Raw genomic sequence first — 18,866 nt, forward strand, 5'->3', positions numbered from 1 at the left:
GAATTTTTTGAATTCAGCTGAATGATTATCCTTCCAAATGCGCTTCATTTTTTTACTCGTGGGATTGAGGCTGCGTACCCTTTATCACCTTCGATTACAAAAAGAGAGAGAGAGAGATTGAAAAGTGAAGTTGGCTGCCAGGTTGTAAGGACTACTAACTGGTATTATCTTTCAGATGCTTTCCGACTGGGTGCACAACAACCCACCCAACCCCCCACCCAATCTCTTGTTTTCTTCTAACAATATCCCAGTGGTGGACATTGATAATCCTTATCTGACTGTTAACCAACTGTGGTCCGGTCTCTCCCCCCTGTGGAAATCGTTGGGAAAGTGACTCCACTGTCAGATGTCCCCCACGGGGCAGCGGTGGCGACTAAGACAGCTTAGTGAAATAGTAAATGGGAGTCATCCCGTATAAAAGTTTATGCGTCGCCCCTGGTCGTAGGCATACCTATGTTCTATGTCTAGTTTAGCCAAAAGTTTTTATTTCATTTTATTTTGTATTTATTTTAATCTAGTTTACTACACATTCTCACATCATGCAACAGTATTTGGGATAAATAGTTGTAGGTGTGTATTTTGCAGGAGCGGTATAATTTTCCCGTGGAAATGTCAACTGAATTGGCTGGAATATGCTGTTGCGCAAAGAGTTGATGTCATGGCACCTTGCTATGCATTGGAGTAGTTGCCAAATTTCTGCCCATGGCCGAGGAATAAACTTTTAAAAAACAAGTTTTCGTGTTACCTTGCAGACGATGGATATTCTACAGGTTGTGTATACTAAAATATTTCAACATCTCCAGACCCGCTCCGTCATGCTTTCAGCGGCGCTCCTCGAGAGCGCAAAGGAGAGCGCTGTCCATCGCGCATCCTGAAAAGCATTTTCCGTCTCTTTTGGTTGCCTAACGTTCAGGAGCTATTCGCATTTATCCATTCTTGTGGATATTTTAATTGTTACAAATTTTATATTTAAATATAGTTCAGCAAAATGTAAGTTTAACGTTAAACATTCAATATGCTGCATGGATATTGCACTGAGGGGCTCTCCATCTAAAATTAAGCAATTAATGCCTCAAACTAAATATTAGACTCTGCCTGGATATATCTAGAGTCCAACTATAAGTAAAAACTAACAGAAGATTTTGGATTGAAGAGCGCTGCGTTGTTTTAACGTGCATTTGTTTGTTAAAAGAAGCTGATTATTTCAGAGGTTTTAATTATAGGCTGTCCCCCCATTCACTTTTAGGATGAGCACCGTGCCCCTCCTCTTTCACTGACGAAAGAATTGTGGGTGTAAATCGAATTTGAACTTGCAGTCGTGTAAAGTTTTTGGATCTTCTAGTTTGGATCAGTACAGACTGCAAACTGGAACCTGTGCGGCCGGAGCATCAAGAGAAGTTGAACCGCGCGCTCCACGCAGGAGAACTGCTCGCCCTGCGCGTGGAGGACGGGACCCTGGGCTTTTGAATGTAAGGGCAGGCGGGCACTTTACTGGAATTCAGGGTTTACGATTTAAAGTTTGCCGGATCCTGATTTCTGGAATTACAAATCTGCCCAAGGTATTACTCTTATTTCCCCCCTTTTCTGATTGTTTTTCGTTATAATTGCATTGTCATCTTTGTGCTATTAAACATTGCCTACAAATAAAGGGAAAGCTGAAATGCAAACATGCAATATGTTTACACGTAGGATATTTGTGGTATATTTGTAATAAGTGGCAAATACCTGAAGCTGAAAAGACTCTCATTGCGTACAGGCTGGTGACCCTAAATGACCGGGGGATTTGAGGACACGCTTGGGCTAAAGTTTACATACATGCAATGTCTTAATTTTCTCTTTATTTATCTCTTTTTCATAGATTATCCAGCCTTTGCAGTTTTTAAAAGTTTGAATCGGCTGATGGATGCCAGTAGTCAGTTCCTAGAAATGATCCTAGCCTTCCCGTGTTAGTCTTTAGAGGATAGAGCATCACATTAGCCTGACGCTACGAGGGTGTTTCCATTTGAGAATATGAAAGAAATATTCCCCGCCTAAATATAAAATAAAACTGTCTATATTTTCATAAATATAATTTATTAAGCGGTCATTTAAATGACATGACGATTCTGTTTAGGAATCATTATTTGCTGCGTGGAAAAGCGGCGACTTTGTTCATTTAGGCTATATCACCAAGGGACAGCACGAAACTTTTCGTCCTAGTAGACTTCTTGGAAATAGATGTGATACGTTTGATGATATTCTCAAAAAAAAAAAAAAATAAATAAAATAAATAATACATGTACAGAGGGAAACTTTAGACTTAATTGCATTCGTAATTCGTATTTGAATGTGCCCTCTACAATCAAAATGTATATGCAGCACAAGAGGAAAAGCAGAGCGGGGAACCAACTGATGCTACAGTTGGACAGCGGACGCAATAAAATCTTGAAAATGAATAGCCTACGCCAGTAAGTATGCCGGTGGCATCGGGTGTGACTTTTGAATGTAGCGAAAGTTTGCAAGAAAACAAGAGTTTCAGAAATGCATGAACAGACTTTGGATGCCACACCTGCCATTTATCCCTGATTTATTTATTTATTTATCATTTGACATCTTTACATTGCAGTGACTGACATGTCCCATTCTGACATGTATGTGTGTGCGCACGCGCGTATGAGTGTACGCGCGCGTAAAAAATGGATATAATATCGATTCCATCTTATTGTGTACTATAGAAGCCTACTGTAAGTACTGATGCATAACAGGTTGGAAAGTTCGACTAAGTCCAAGTGATATACATTGCTTAGGGTATGAGCATGTTTGTGAAAGGAGAACTGTCCCGACTGTTCTTGTTATCTCAGTATCGTTTTTTAGTACTTAAACCGGACACCTAGTCACCAGTTTTAACTACCGAATTGCCTCAAATATCTTCCCAGGCTGCACGCTAGCCCAACGTATCTGTGCCGTTTTCTGGTTTGGATAAATAACCAATGGTTTATAACATTATGCATTTGTTGGCTATAGCTTTAATGGTGTCCCTTTCAAAAAACTATAATGCAAATGTTTGTATTAGAAAACTGCGATGCAGTGGCAAAACTGTGTATCCTGAACAAAAGTCACCGTTTATTCTTAGTAATGCCTTTATGAGTCGACATTGCCCCTTTAATCCGAATGATCTGAGATAAGGAAAGGAAAATAAACAACTGTCATCCGAGGGAATACCGAAGCTTTATCATTAGGGTTGGGTTACCGTATTAGAATGGTTGACAGATCAAAGCCTAGCGCGCCGCATCGAGGGAAGGAGGTGAGGTCTAGGCAATGAATGAGCGAACGGTGCCTGGGAATAACCCCGTGGACCACGTGGTTTAGGGGGTATTCCCGTTTCCTATATGTAGTAGGTTATACTGCTCCAATAGATCCGACCAAGAAACTGTTATTTCAAAGCTTTGCAATGATTAAATTCCGCGATGCATGGATTTTCGATGTCTATTTAAGGGGTAATAGGCTATTGGCTATTCCTTATATTTCTGCTGGTAGATTTATTTTCTTAAGATCACAGCCGTTTATGTAAATGTACAGATGAGAAGGAGCAGGGAGGGTAAGATGCAATATCTTGCCTCCTGTTTTAAAGATTCCCTGAAAAGCAGAAGTGGCTCATCTCTGTTTTTACAGTGGATTTACATTTTTTGCTGCACCCCAAGCATCGATTCCCTTCTGTACTGTGCACTACTGTCTGCAGCCTCCCGAATATTCAAACACAATTCTGGGTCAAATATATTTTTGATGCATGCAGGCCTATCCCAAGCAGGAAAGATGTGCTCATTATTTAGATGTGCGCAAGTGAAGTTCAGAAGTGTCCCACCTTTGTCTCTCAAAACTATATCTGAAATCACAGGGAAAGGGGCAAAGGCTCCTCCCACTCACTGCTCACCCTCTCAGAGGAAGTTGCCAGCCTATCAAATGGGCCCCCAGATCAGAAGAGGACAGAACAGACAGAGTGTGACTAGCCAAACAAAGAGTTGCAGGGCATCGTCAATGAAAAGCGCCCTTTTCCCAGGAGACAATTCCCACGTACCAATGATTAATGTAAATGATCAACAGAGCATCCTGATCTCTTGCCTTTTGTAAAATGTGAGCTTATGCATGAATGAACAATGCCAGTGTTTTATGAGCACACATTGATGTGCAGTGATGGATTTGGCGATGTTGTTGTTTTTCTCCGACAGAATGAAGATGATATTTAATATAAAACACATCCTGTGGTTGTCCTTCCTCTGCAACACGACGGTTGGACTTGGTAAGATGCAAAATCAATCTTCAACTCACTGCAGTATACATTCTCATTTTATAATGAATATGTGAGATGGCAAACCTACTGAAATATGTTCTGGGGACAGCAATGCTGTTTTATGAGAACATTACTACTGCAGTGCTAAAGAAAGGAGACTGCAAATCTTTCCTGTTCATGTGCAGTGTAGCTGCTCTGTAGATTTCCAGCTAACACATACAATGTTGCTGGAATAATGTTGAGTTCCACAAAGCGCAGCCTACGTCTAAACAGCACATGGTGATGAGATCAAGCCCCTTTCAGTTTTATTGCTTTTTGGTCACTACCTCAAACAGGTAGTTAGTTCCTGGGCGTGGTCTGATAAGGACTTTTGGTAAATATGTCCCGAGGGACAGCCCTGCAGCCCTGCCACATTCCAGATGCGTTCAACAAGTCGGCTGAATCAGCCTTTCAGGGAAAGGCAGTTTGAAATCCACCCCTTGGTGTCATGTCTGGTGTCATATGGTGTCATGTCTGGCACTGGGTCAGAGAAAGGAAGGCATTTCTGGTGTGGAGGCTGTTGTGCAGCTCAGCGGCCCATGTTGTTGCCTGTGGATGTGGCCAGGCCCTTCTCTCCCTAATGAGTAATGTCTGAGCTTTATGGTACACCGTTGTAAGCTCTCCCAAAGCAGATGTGTTAAAAACAACCCATAACATGTCTTTTTTTTAACAGACCTCCTTGTCTAGTTAAGAGCAACACATTTTGTGTGAAAAAGCAAAAGAAAAAAAAGTGATGGGGGCTGTAGGAGATTTGTTTTCACATGTGGGATTAAAATAAGTTTTTGACTATTATGCAGAGCAAACTGTTTACCACAAGTAAATATGGAGAATTAGTAGGATGCTATCCAGGATACAGCCCCTTGTCCTTCTAGTTATAAGTCTTGTGAACTTACCATGACTTTTCAGCACTGACTGCTGTATTAATAGTGTGGTCAGCTTTACAGAATCATTCAGTAATTTAGTATTTATTTTAACCATAAAAAAGATTGTAAAAGTCTATATGTTTATTCCAATCAAAATGCCCCCCTTTCAAAACATAAACCATGTCTCTCTTGTTTGAGCAATAACTTTATTTATAGGAACATCTCAAACACTGTCTATTTGCCTTTATTTTATATGATTTCAGTATGATGTCATGGTCTGTAATTAAGTTCTACAGGTCTCTTTTAAGCAAGAAGTTGGACAAGTAGGGATGACAGTGTAGTATAATGGTTATGGGCCTGGGCTTGTAACTCAAACCCTGGGGGTTAGCTGAAAGAACATCTGCTAAATGGTGTAGGGTAGTTGCGAGTAGCGTCCTATAGAGTATTAGTGTAAAGGGGTGATGCCCGTGTTCTTGCCCCTGCCAGCGGACCGGTTTGTGGTGATGCGGCCGGTCATCGGCTCTCTCTCGGGGAGGGTGGTCCTGCCCTGCCACTTCTCCACCATGCCCACGGTCGAGCCCGCCGTCAACAGCACCGCCACCCCGGACTACCTGCGCATCAAGTGGACCAAGATGGAGGACGGGGTGGAGAGCGTGGTGCTGGTGACCCAGAACGGGGTGATCAAGATCGGGCCGAGCTACAGGAACAGGGTGTCGGTGCCCAGCCACCCGGAGGACATCGGGGACGCCTCTCTGACCGTGGTCAAGCTGAGGGCCAGCGACGCGGGGACTTACCGCTGCGAGGTCATGTACGGAATCGAGGACACGCAGGACACCGTCTCTCTGGATGTCAGCGGTGAGTGCCTGCTTTCTCTCTCTCTCTCTCTTTCTGTCTCTCTCCCCCTCTCTCTTTCTCTATCTCTCTCAGTCTCTCTCTTTCTCTGTTTCTTTTCTCTCTCTCTATCTGTCTCTGTCTCTCTCTCTCTCTCTGAGAGCACAAGACCTGTACTTCACTGCACTGGGGAGCTCTTTTTTCAGTTAATAATAATAATAATAATAATAATAATAATAATGATAGTTTATTGGGGCTCTTCCCTAACATTTGCACCAGTCTCTGGTTATGTATAAATAAAACGCTTAGAAAGGGAGAGTAGCGGAAAAGGTGAGGTTTCATTACTCAGAATTTGGCCGTGAGTATGAGTATGAATCTCGACTGCTTCTATTTAAATGGCCTCTCCAGTCTTTGTGATTCATCTTCATGAATGAATCATAAAGATCCACTCACGTTAAAGCGTATAAACGTGGTTAGCGTATCGACTTGTGAACGGCGGCAGTCCCTGACAGAATGGCTTCGTGTTCAAAGGGCTTTTATCTCAGTTTGTTTAAAGAAAACAGAGTGACTAACCCAGTGTGAGCAGACAGGAGCACTCGGAATTTCAAAGATTCAATAAAGCGGCGACAATGTATTTAGCACGGAGCGGCGATGGCACTCGGGCACCAGGGACGGGATGAATTGCCGTTTTGATGCGAATGAAGTCCTCCTCAGTGCCGTTCCGCAGAACGGTGGAATTCGCGTCGGGCTGCCATTTCAACCTGTCCCTGTTACCTGGGCGCTAGCGCTAGCGCTTGCTAAATAAACCCTTTTTGGCTCCATTGTTTATTGTGTCCTGTTTATTTCGAGTGCTCTGGCTTGCTTACATTGGAGCTGTCGCGTCTGGAGGTTTCCTGGGCAGCGCGTTTTTTGGCACCGCGCGGTGTCACGCACCTGCAGCCGCGCTGAATTCCCCTTTTATAAAATACCGAGCGTACGCCCGCTCAGCTTCAGGCTTTCTAGAGTTTTCTGTTTCACTCTAATATGTCATGCTATGCACAGACGATCAATTTGCTTTAAAACCTTTAGAAATAAAGATTCGATCCATTATTGGATGTAAACATTAACATGAATGCTTTAACATGAATTACATTAGCTTGATACATTTTAATTGTGATTGAATATCTTAGTTAATGTTGGGATGTTTTGCTTTCGGGTTGGATCATTTGTGATTCTTGGTACACAATGACACATATAATGAAATTTTATCATTTGTTAGCTAATGCACAATTGAAATGCATATTATGAACAGACAAGGAGCCACACGCACACACACACATTTCATAGTGGGAAGCCCTGTATAAACGTGGCCATTAGTAGTTAAAGTATAGTGGGCTAGTGTTAATCAGTTTAACATTCAGGGTCCAAGTTGAACTATGCGGTTGTTCCCTGCACTTGGGCCGGTACTTCTCTCTAGGGGTTTCGTCATACTTGTTCCTGGTTATGGTTATACACTTTGTTGTACGTCGCTCTGGATAACAGCGTCTGCCAAATGCCTGTAATGTAATGTAATGTAATGGGCCGTTTCCTTCCTCTAAGTCCGGTGTGTCTGTGTGTGCGGGCAGGTGTTGTGTTTCACTATCGGGCAAGCGCTAGCCGGTACACGCTGGACTACCAGAGGGCCACCGAGGCCTGCGGCAGTGTAGGCGCCACCATCGCCACCCCGGGTCAGCTGAGGTCGGCCTACGAGGACGGCTTCGACCAGTGCGACGCTGGCTGGCTCGCGGACCAGTCAGTCAGGTGAGAAACATTCGCTCTGGGTTCACCTGTGGGATGCATCTGTAGTCGTGGAGCGTGGAAGTATCTGAGAATTTTTTTGAAGGACATAACTGAATGGGATGATGGCAAGATGGAGTGAAATAGTTGTCATGCTCTATAGCAAACAACTCTGGCTTAGAAGCAATCAGTATACCCTAGGTGCATATTTTAACTAAAGTGTCTATGAGTTCACCAAACTGCATCAGTTCTGTCTGGCCATTATGACCTGTACCATTTTGAATAGATTTATCTGGTAACTTTGAATATATTTCTCTTAATCCTAAACTTTGACTCAGAAAATTCTCATTTTTGGGAGGACCACAACCTGATACGGAATTTACGAATGAGCACGCCCTAGAAACATTTGTGAGCTATTCCACTCTTAACAAAGGGGAGTGATCACAATCTAAGCTCAGAGGTATTCCCTTATCAGTCCATTGATTTTATTGCTGTCATGAATTCCCCAGTCAAATTCCTTGTGCTTTTTAATAATCACCCTGAAAACCACCCCGAGCTACAAGAATAATTGTCTTAATTTACCCATGATTCAATGTAAATTAATCTATCCTAGTCAGATTTAAGATTAAGCCAAATTCAAGACAACTTTATACAACCAGTAACATTTGACAACGAACCAGGTCTGACTTACCTTGCCTGTCATAGACTCCAGGCTGTGTTTGTGCCACTGGAACCAGAAGTGCACTGGACTTCAAATAAGCCCTGTATTTTGTCTGTGCACTGAGCACGCTGTAGGCTGTGAGCCATGAGAACTGTCTTCCTCCTAGATATCCCATCACGAAACCCAGGGCCGGTTGCTATGGGGACAAAAATTTAAAACCCGGCGTCAGAACGTATGGAATCCGGAACCCCACCGAGACCTACGACGTCTACTGCTACGTGGACAAGCTGGACGGTAAGGAAACAAATGGTGACTGGGCGGCTTGGGTTGGTCTCGGCTAACAGCATGAAAATAAACTCTGGGTACATGAGATAAGCTCCAGATTCTTCAAGCAACACACTTTTGGGAGAGTTTGGAAGAGAGATTGATTGAATGAAGAAAGCTGGTATACACAGTAATAAACCACCCGAGAAGTTAAGAGATTAAATCCTTTTCTCCTGTAGCTGTAAAACAGACTACCAGTCGCTGCATTTGAAATACGGAATTTATTACAAGAAACTAAACCTTTAAAAACCCCAAGCAAATACGAGACCTTAAAATGCTCTGGCTCAGTAAATGGACCGCTCAGTGTAGCTGATTGCTTATCTTTTTTTGCTTTTTTCCCCCCATGATTTCAACTCTGCAATATAAACTCTAAATCACTGAATTGGACGTATAGTCATTTGAGTTATACCTGAACGGATTAAAATCAGCTTTGTAGATGGGAGCTGACTGTGAGTGAAACCTTTATGGCCTCCGACGTCAGTTCCTGTTGAGCTGAAATGCGGGGAATAGCACTGCTGCCTGTTCCCAAGGGGCTGCACCTGTTTTCATGGCAAGTACACCTCCAAAAAATCCAATAGGAGGCTTTGAACCGGCAAACCCCTGGACTTTGCATTTCAGCCAAAAAATTAGGCCTACATGATAACAAATTCCGGAGAAACAAAGGTCAGGCACTGCTGGTAAGCTGGCACACCTCTAACATCTGTTCTCTGTAAGTGAAACATCATGTAGATTCCACTTTTCTGGACCTCAAACAGCTTCCAGTCAGCCAAGATGTTCTTTAGTTCTTGGATGCTCGGCGGTCCAAGTTCTGCCACTAGCTTTGTACAAAGAGATAGTCTGTGCTTTGTTGGCGTTTGTCTGACAGTTCAGGGAACTGACTGTTCCCTTCATCTGATTGTAAAAAGTTTTGTATTTATCAAATCATGCAAGGGATTTAGGCCTGTAATGGAAAGCAATGTTTTTTGCCCCGTGCACAACGCGGAAATAAACTCGATGTCCCCTTTTTTGGTTTTGCCAACATGGATGATGCTCATCTGTTTTCTCCTTGTGAGCAAATATGGGCAGTACTTGAGCGCTTTGCGAACCACTTTAACACGGAGGTCTGAATTGGATGCAGAGGCGCTCGGGTTAGACTGTTTTGCACAGAGTTCATACAGCTAGGCTTCAAACTTGATAAATGATTAGTAAACGAGAGATTTTCCCTGGCACCAGCCATGCAGTGAAAACATACACACCCTTCTCTGCCTTATTATAATTAATATGTCTAGAGGCTGGTTTTCTGGGAATTCTGTTTGAGATGCTCAAAAGCGATGTCCATATCATCGGGCAGTAAATCTCCTCAACTCTATGGAGACTCTTCGGACTTTTAAAAAAAGTTACGCCCAAATATAAAAGAAATATTTCTCTTGTTTATGCTCCTTATTCATTTTTAAAGTATGTTTTAGAGTTCAATAGATTGGGGGGGGGGCTTAATTCTCTTTGAAAAAAAAGTGTTTATGAAGTGTATAATTAACAATTTAGAGACAAACCAGACAAACTGCAAACATTCACAAACACATTAAGAAAATGGACCATCGGAACGAGACTCAAACACTCACCATTTTTATAGAGCAGAAATGGCCTTTGTAAGTCTTCCAGCACACAGGGCTATATTGGAACGGCGCACAGTCAAAGTAAATCACACTGCTTGGGTAATGCTCTGTCCTCCAGTGCAGATTTCAGTCTCTCTGTTGCATAATTTCACTCTCTTAATCAGCTTATACAGTACAGAAATGGAATATGTGACAGTATTATTCAGTGCCCCCTACTTTTTATGCTTTTACAAGATGCCTTCCAGAACTTGAAATCAATAAATTGCGTAGAGAAATTATCACAGCATGACAAAGTAAGCCACTTCTAGTGGTATGAAGACCCAGTTTAGATGAAACATCAAATAAAATATGTGGTTAATTGTCAAAACTGGTGTGAGGCTTTTGCGAAGACCATAATGGGCGGAGCTAAAGTGAGATGTCAAATTCTTCCTCATGAGCCAATCAAAAGGCTTTGCTGTCATTGAAAAATGCATAACAAAAGGTGATGATTGCTCCAGATCAGTGAGTCACTGATAACATGCTAATGCTAATGCTAATGTCCGGCCAACAATGCTTCAACTTCATTTGAAGGCCTTTGCGTTGTAAGTATAACTCAGTCCCTCAAACGTGTGTATGTCTGTTTGCGTGTTCAGGTGAGGTGTACTACGCGCCCATCTCTCGTAAGATGACCCTGGAGGAAGCGCGGGAGGAGTGTGAGAGGAGGAGCTCCGCGCTGGCCACGCCCGGCCAGATGCACGCGGCCTGGAGGCAGGGGCTGGACCGCTGCGACTACGGCTGGCTGTCCGACGGCAGCGCCCGGCTCCCCGTCTCCCACCCCCGGAAGCAGTGCGGGGGCGGGCTGATCGGCGTCCGGACCATGTACCGCTACCGAAACCAGACGGGGTTCCCCGAGCCCACCTCGAAGCTGGGAGCCTACTGCTTCAGAGGTAACCCTTGGATGCAGTCGTCATTCTCAGATCAGGAATGCTTTCGAATCAAACCCCAGTGCTTTTGCTGACCAGCCACACATCTAGAAGCACCTTTTCCTTTTTTTTTTTTGTTGCCAGCTTTTAATTATTATTATTATTATTATATATAATATTAATAACAACATTAATAATAGTCTGATTGTCTGCTGTGACACACACACACGGATCTCACCATTTGGGATGTATCTGGTGCAAGCTGAAAGCTTATGCAGGATATTGCTAATGAAATTATGGTATCTCCAGGTTAATAGAGGACTTTAATAAACTCTTTGTTGACATTATCTGCCAGGTCTCACAGAAGAGAAAGATTACGAGGAGGAAGTTGTTTATAACAAGTGCAATACAATGTTTATGCGTTCAGGAAAGTGACCTTCCGGAGGCCACATAGCCACTCCCCCCACACACAACTAGCCAATAAGAAATGTGGATGCTGGGGATTGATTATCATGTTGTGCAACAGGTAGTGATGTGTTGCATTTGCTAAGGGATGAGGTTTAATCAAGGTTGCGCCTTGAGGTTTATAGGATACTTATAAACCTAAAGTTGCTCACATAATGTAAAATTTGTATTTACTGCTGATTTTGTGAATGAAACAATATGCTGATTACCTGTGTTTGGCGTCAGTGCACAATATGGTCTCTCTGTATCTGTGAGGGTATTGTCTCTGTACCAGTGCAAAACTGTTGTATCAATACAAGGTGTGAACTCCCTGTCATTGTGTGGTCTCGTCTCTGAGTCAGTGAGATATGTGGTATCCGTATCAGTGCAGAGTATGATTTCAGCTTGTGTGCTCAGCACTGTGTCTCGGTGTTAGTGCTGGATACAGTTTTGCTCTTCATTAGTCTGGAGTACAGACTCACTAACCCTTGAGGTGTAAGATCACAAATGTGCAACTTGAATGCTCGTAACTGAACATTCTAATGCTGATGTAACAGTCACTACTGGTGATTGAAAGCAGTAGAGTTCCAGAACTTAGAATTCTGAAAAAGAGCACTTCAATAAACCTACTCTTCAAAGAGTTAAATAAAGGAAGCAGTAATGAAGGAGGCCGTGGCTCAGAATCAATAGACGGCGGGACACGTGGCTCAGGCCGGGATGTCGATGATGTCACCTCTCTGGATGTTCAACCTCCCCACCTCCCTCCCAGCCTGAAGGCAAACGTTTCTCACACCACTGCACTTACTGAACTCAGGGCTTAACAGAAGCACTCACAACACTAACTCTCTTAAGGATGGGGGGGGGGGGGGGGGCTGGGGGGTTACCTTTTCTGTCCTGGCTCTCCTGCGTTCTTTAATTTTCTTATTTTCATTCTTTCCGATGGATGGGAAATAGACTTTCCTGCTTTATCAGAGGCCAGGAACCCTTCGCTGCTTTCGGGTTAGCGAGTGCTTCCCTGATCTCATTGTATCTCTTTGTGGTTTTTGGACTGTTTCCTTGGCAACAAAGTTATCCTTGGCCGACAGGAGAGAAGTCATATTTTAGGTCTCTTGTTGCAGAGGTTCCTGCTCTGTGCATTTCAATCAGCGTGTAATTTGTCATTATTGATTAATACTGTCTGGAAGCGCCTCAGATGAAGTTTATTTTTTCTCATAGAGAACATTCTTCCTGGGAGGAAGAATCTATATGTGTTTTATCTAAATGTGGAAATATGATAAGAAAAAAAATGAAATCATTCTGACCTTGGTTCTGCTATTGTCCAATTGTGGGGATTCATTGTATTTACTTTTGATAATGCAGTAGATAATTGTATGTGAAGGCCTGTGATTGGCCGTATGGTGTCCACTTGACAGCAAAAGCCATTCTTTTCATGGCAGTGATTTAAATTGCAGAATCTTTAGTGACCCAAACCTAGTATTGTGTGCCTGTGCAGGGCATGGACAGGCTATAGTACACAATGATATCATTGAGTAATGAATGAGTTCTGATTGGTCGGACAGCTCACTTCCTTGTTTTTTCACTTGTAGGAGATAAAAAGTGCTAGGCTAGCATCCCTCCTGTTTTTAACAGATGTGTTTTTTTTCCCTCTGTCTCTGTGAATGACTGTGGAGGTGCTTTCAATATTGTTGTAGCCCCTCTGCCTGCTGACTTGATATAAGTCGAAGGCTCACAGTGAACTTTGACCCTGCCTTTCCTACCTTTGGACAGAGGGTTATTTGGTCTTCCCACCCCCATGATCCTCTGGGAGTCATCTGAATTAAGGTTGGCTGTGATAAAGGGATGGTATAGAAAATCACTGAAGAAAAGTCGGTCTTACCTAGCATTTTAGTCTAGTAATGAGACTTAAAATCTTTTTTTTTTTCTCTCAAGTAGAAAATATTTGCCTGCGTTAACTCACCATTTGCTTGACAAGGGTAATTGTCTCACCTCGTTGGCAATATTTTTTGTCTCATTAAGCAAAATGTTAATGAAAAATAAGATTTTAAAGTCTAAATATGAGACTAAAATACTTGTTGATGTTGACTTAGTTTTTGGTTTTTGCAGTGGAGGGTCATGTAAACTGCTTCCAGGACTTCCTGTCTGTCTTCCACACTACACTCTCCATCCTTCTCTTTCTGAGTACCCTATTACATTACGTGGAAAATTCTTCACCGTTTCTACTGACAAAAACAAATGCTGGTTTGTAAGGTAAGAGCAACAGAAAAGGGAAAGAGAGAGACCTCTTTTAAATGTACACTGGCGTGTGAGATTATGCATTTTATGAGCACTTAATAGATCAGAAATTTATTAGGAAAAATTTGCCTCATGTCTTACATCAGACGCAGTGGCTGAGCGAAGGAGAGCGTGTAACTGATGACTTGCAGCTGGGTGTGCTTAGGCAGTCAGCTGAGTCAGAGAGGATAGGCCTCCCCTCACCCTCACCCTCACCTCACCTACTGTACGCTGTGTGTAATGTGGGAGGACGACAGCAACAGGACTTAGATCTTGCACAACTGCGGGCCTTCTGGGTGGCAGTGCGCAGAAAGGGCTGGACTCCTAACCACGGGGTTGCGGGATTCGATCCCAGCTGGGGCACAGCCACTGTCTGATTCACGTCAAAACATATGCAGAACACTGTGTGACTAAATAATTTGCAGATGATCTAATGAGTTGACGTGAAGCAACATAAATGAATGTTAATGATATTATTAAACTGCAAATGATTATTTTTCTCACTGTTAAGAAAGTTATATATGACCATCTTGACTAATAAAAAGATATTTGAAAATTTCTGTTTGAAAGTTTCCATCTATAGTTGCCACATGCGTTTGTCATACGCCATTGAATGATGAAGACATACTCCTCAGTGAGAAAATATTCCTTAAATTACTGCCGTGGTAAACAACTGACATAATCATTTTCAGCATGGCCTCCCACAAAAGACAATTTTCACATCCTGTTTACCATAATTTGTTTTCCCCGGGACAATGGAGGAAAATTGGTCATTGATTAATAATGAATTTGACTCATGGAGTTGGTGAGGGTGGATGAAATAGTGTGAGCTGGTCATGTGACTTGGACCACACCAGGCCCCTTGTAAAAAAAAAGTACTTAACTCTGAAATGGAAAGGCAATGTGACTCAAATGCATGTTCAGATTTAATTTCTGCTGGGCATGTTGGGCTGTACCTCACTGAGAGACGGCACTCCCCATTGGAGGGGAAATCAGAGCTGGGAACTCCCAAAAGTTATCCTGCCAGTGGATAATGGTTTCATAAAAGATATGCGGAGTAGCCTTAGTGGCACTACAGTTATGCAAATAATGCATGCAGTGCTGCCTCCACATTTAGTTTACAATCAGTCCTGACTGTGGCACTGACTATTTATGTGTGTGTGTGTTCAGGAATACAACTATTGTCAGTATGGATGTAATAACTATTGAAAAACTACTGTATGAAGAAAGGTGAAACATATATGTACACACCTTGAGGTGCCAAACGTGGAGTTTGTGTGTATTTGCTTGAAAAAAAATGTCTACTGTTAATAGAAGGTACAAGCAAGATAAAAATGTGTGCTTTTGTGTCAAAAACAGAAATGAAATAGTATCACCAAACTGCACTCTATCAATTTGTGCTGTTGCACAAAAACAGCTTCACTGATCGTTGTAACTGACTGACTGCTTTTTATGATTGCGGTTGGGGGTATTTGGCGATATTAACGCACCATGTTCTTTCTTATTACCTGCAGGTAGACAGCGAGTGAGCCAGACGTCCTGGGTTGATGTTTTTGTGAAGCGCATCACCTGTGCTTCTTCTGCGCCGCTGACAGTTAAACCTGCCACGACCTCCTTGGATTGGAGCACAGGAGCACCGGGTACCGAGCAACAGAGTCAGAGCCAATCGGAGGCTGCTGCCGAGGCAACACAGGGAGCTGCGTTGGCATCCGAACCCGAGTCAGCACACCCCTCGCAGTCCCCGCCCTTTCACACGGAAGGGCCAGGAAGCCCACAGGGCATCACCGTGGGAACCACCGAAGAGCCGCCCTCCATGTTCTCAGCCAGCATGGCCCCCCCACGGCGGAGAGTCACGGACGAGAGCGAGCTGATCACCCTGCTGCCCGCCACGGGCGCTACGGCCCTCTCGGACATTGCCGCGACCACGCCCACCGATGATGATTTTGACATCGAGACTTTTGTTGGACAGAGCACAAGCCAGGTGGAGCCAGTGATCAGGGGAGACTCCAAGCAGGAGGACAACGTCAGCGGCACTGAGAGCCCAGTCCGGTCCCCCACGGCGCTCCCACCGGCAGCGGGGGTTACGCTGGACACCGGCGCGGCCGGGGTCACCGGCAGTTCTCCCTCAACTGTCGCCGGTTCCCCTTCGCCGGTGGAGGAGGCCTTCCAGCACACCACGGCTCAGGTCCAGGACGGGATGAGGTACGGCGACGCCGCAACGCCGCAGCCTGAATCCGCCGACGAGGTTCTCGCGGTCTCCAGTGCCTCTTCCCTCAGCCCTTCTCGACCCACAGACGAGTCGTCAGAGCCTGGTTCCACTGAGAGCTCCGCCCCGGCGAGTACGCCTTCCCAGGAATCTGGAGCAGGGCCTGCTGACATCACTGCAGCCCAGCCTGTGGGCACCCAGGCAGGAGAGAGAGTCGCTGGACCCACAGGGCAAACAGGACCTCCAGAGGATTCCACCACATTTTCAGTGGGCATGGTGACGCCTTCCAGCTTAATCACCGGCGCTCCAAGTGCTCCGATTGCTGCACATGGGAAAACGTATGAAACTATAGTGGATGGTAGCACGATAGAGACGACTTCTGGTCTCGAAACCGAACCAGGACTTAGAGTCACAGGTTCTCCTGTGTCGGATGTGGCTAAGAGCTCCGTTCCCACTGGGGATGTTTCTGCAGTAGGTTCCACCATGGAGCCCATTGAGGAAGTGAGTGGAGCATCTTCAGCTGCATTACCTACCAGTACCACACCTGATTCTCTGAAACCTGAAGTCCCCACTCAGATTCCAACGGGACTCCAGTCTAGTGCCTTCCCCGACTACGACTTGGATCTGTCTGCGACATCCCTGCTGGATGAGTTAGGCACTGGAGGCTTAGTGGACGCTTTGCCGCCCAGCCCTGTCATCCCAGTGCAAAAGGAAGAGGACGATGAGAAAGGCTCTTCAGAGAGCGCCACATCAATAGAACAGAAAATGGACGTGGTTACGCCGGTCGCCTCAGTGAGAAAAACTACAGTCGCTGAAGAACTGCAAACCCCTTCCTCATCTTCAGTGCCCGAGGTGACGGACGCGAGTGTGTCAGCAACCGCCAGCCCTGAGTCCGAGTCTGTCTTCACAGCAGCAAAGCCCATTCCTACAACGGAGTCCTTGCCACAATACTCTGGGGCTACCTCTGCAGACCAAGGAGAAGGGAAACCAGCCATTGTGTACAAGGAGGCCTCCACAACATCACAGCCAGAGGCAGCTGCGACACCCGCGACGATGCCCGGTACATCTGACACTCGTCTCGTGGTTTCCACGGCCACAGAGAGGCCCCCCGTCCTCACTGAGGGCGAGGCGGTCGAGGATGCCACCAAAGATGTGGTCAAAATGGAGGAGTCCACCACCAGCATCCCAGAGTGCACCGGCGAATTGATAGAGGGCACGCATGTGACGACCAAGATCGACAAGGAGGATTTTGTACCGGCTATTCCGGAAATCACATTACCTAGTGGGCTGCCAGTCCATGTGATCGTTGTCAATGTTCAAGACACTAACCAATCAGGTAAGCTCAATTTTTTTTTCTGTGTTAGTTAAATGTACCTGAATCTCTTGGGCTTTTTTGGTGTAATATAAGTACATTGGTTTGTGTAAACAGCAGCTGTGTTCCTATCCAGAGAATCACGTTTGGTATAATGTGTATCGCTTTGCTTCATTAGAGGTTGTCATAACCACATGTCACTGGGTCTGTATTCAAACTGATAATGTCAATGAACATTAATAGCTTTTAATTTCTGCCAAAGCATATTTTTTGGTAGTAAAATGTGTATATAGTAAAATTGTTTGCTTCCTTAATTATAACGATTAATGTAACTTGTGGCGTAGAAAATGAGATAAGTAAAGTTCAGTCAGGACAACTCCCCACCCCACCCCCAGTACATAGAAGCAGATCCAGAAGCTGGGGTGATGGAGGGTGAACAATGATTATTACACCAGAAATTGTTAGCACAGCAATTGTTTGAGCAGAAATTCTTGAAGCAGCAGAGCATGCAAAGAGCAGTGCAGGTAATGACTAGCACAGGAGCGGTCTGACTCTTGTTTTAAAATGGGTGCTCCATTAGTGATGTGTGCATGTGATTGCTTGAGTATGAGAACATGTGGTTGCTGAGGCCGACCAATGGTTAGCTGCAGCTAGAGTTTCCTGACTGAACATATTCATTGAGTATTAAGGTGGTGAAACGCACAAAAATGAGGAGTGCATTCCTTACCCTAGAAAAAAGTGTGTCAGACTTGCATCAAATAGGATTAGTGGTCATGTGCTGTCTGCATGAGATCCAGATGCCCTGACACTCCACTGAAAGTGTTGCATTGTCAATGGGGGGGGGGGGGGGGGGGTCGCTGTAATTGGGAAACTGATAATGAAATGATGAGCAAGTGCCTTCAAGTTACATTAACAGCCTTTCTGTGTGATAAAGAGTTTATCTATGAACATCACTAATATTTAGACTGAACATGAAAAGGATTATGCTATATTCATTCATGTAAAGGGAATGACTGTGAATCAAAAACAGTTTTGCTGTATGTTAGAGATTTGCCTTTAGTGGAATAGTTTTAAATAATATTTGTTCTTTGGAAAACGTTTTTAACTGTGGGATCATACTGGAGCAGTATCTTTGTCTGTAAGCTATGGAAATAATTTAGTTACCCCCCTCTCAAACTGCAGTATATGAGGAGCAGATTGTTGTTTAACTCACATTTTTCCTGGCAAAAAAAAAAATTCTGTTAATGTTCTTATTTTTAGAGATGAGTTTAAGAAAAATAGATTTTTTCAACACTGTTCAGCTAATCTTATAACATGCGGGTGAACCAAATTTAAATTGATGTAAAATGAAACACTAATTGAAATTGAGCTTTTGACATAGTCACACAAGTGCAGCTGA

General features: G+C 44.0%; 1 protein-coding gene across 1 annotated transcript; it reads left to right on the forward strand.

Moving 5' to 3' along the window:
• Positions 1 to 1,319: 1,319 nt before the first annotated feature.
• Positions 1,320 to 18,267, forward strand: LOC135233730 (versican core protein-like). The gene is made up of 8 exons (XM_064297530.1): positions 1,320 to 1,559; positions 2,359 to 2,447; positions 4,206 to 4,276; positions 5,656 to 6,024; positions 7,605 to 7,779; positions 8,583 to 8,710; positions 10,965 to 11,324; positions 15,464 to 18,267. Exons 2-8 carry the CDS (start codon positions 2,392 to 2,394, stop codon positions 17,521 to 17,523), a joined length of 3,219 nt encoding a protein of 1,072 aa, XP_064153600.1. The 5' UTR covers positions 1,320 to 1,559; positions 2,359 to 2,391; the 3' UTR covers positions 17,524 to 18,267.
• The last annotated feature ends 599 nt before the right edge of the window (positions 18,268 to 18,866 follow it).

Source organism: Anguilla rostrata, chromosome 10 (genome assembly GCF_018555375.3).
Source record: "Anguilla rostrata isolate EN2019 chromosome 10, ASM1855537v3, whole genome shotgun sequence".
NCBI lineage: Eukaryota > Metazoa > Chordata > Actinopteri > Anguilliformes > Anguillidae > Anguilla > Anguilla rostrata.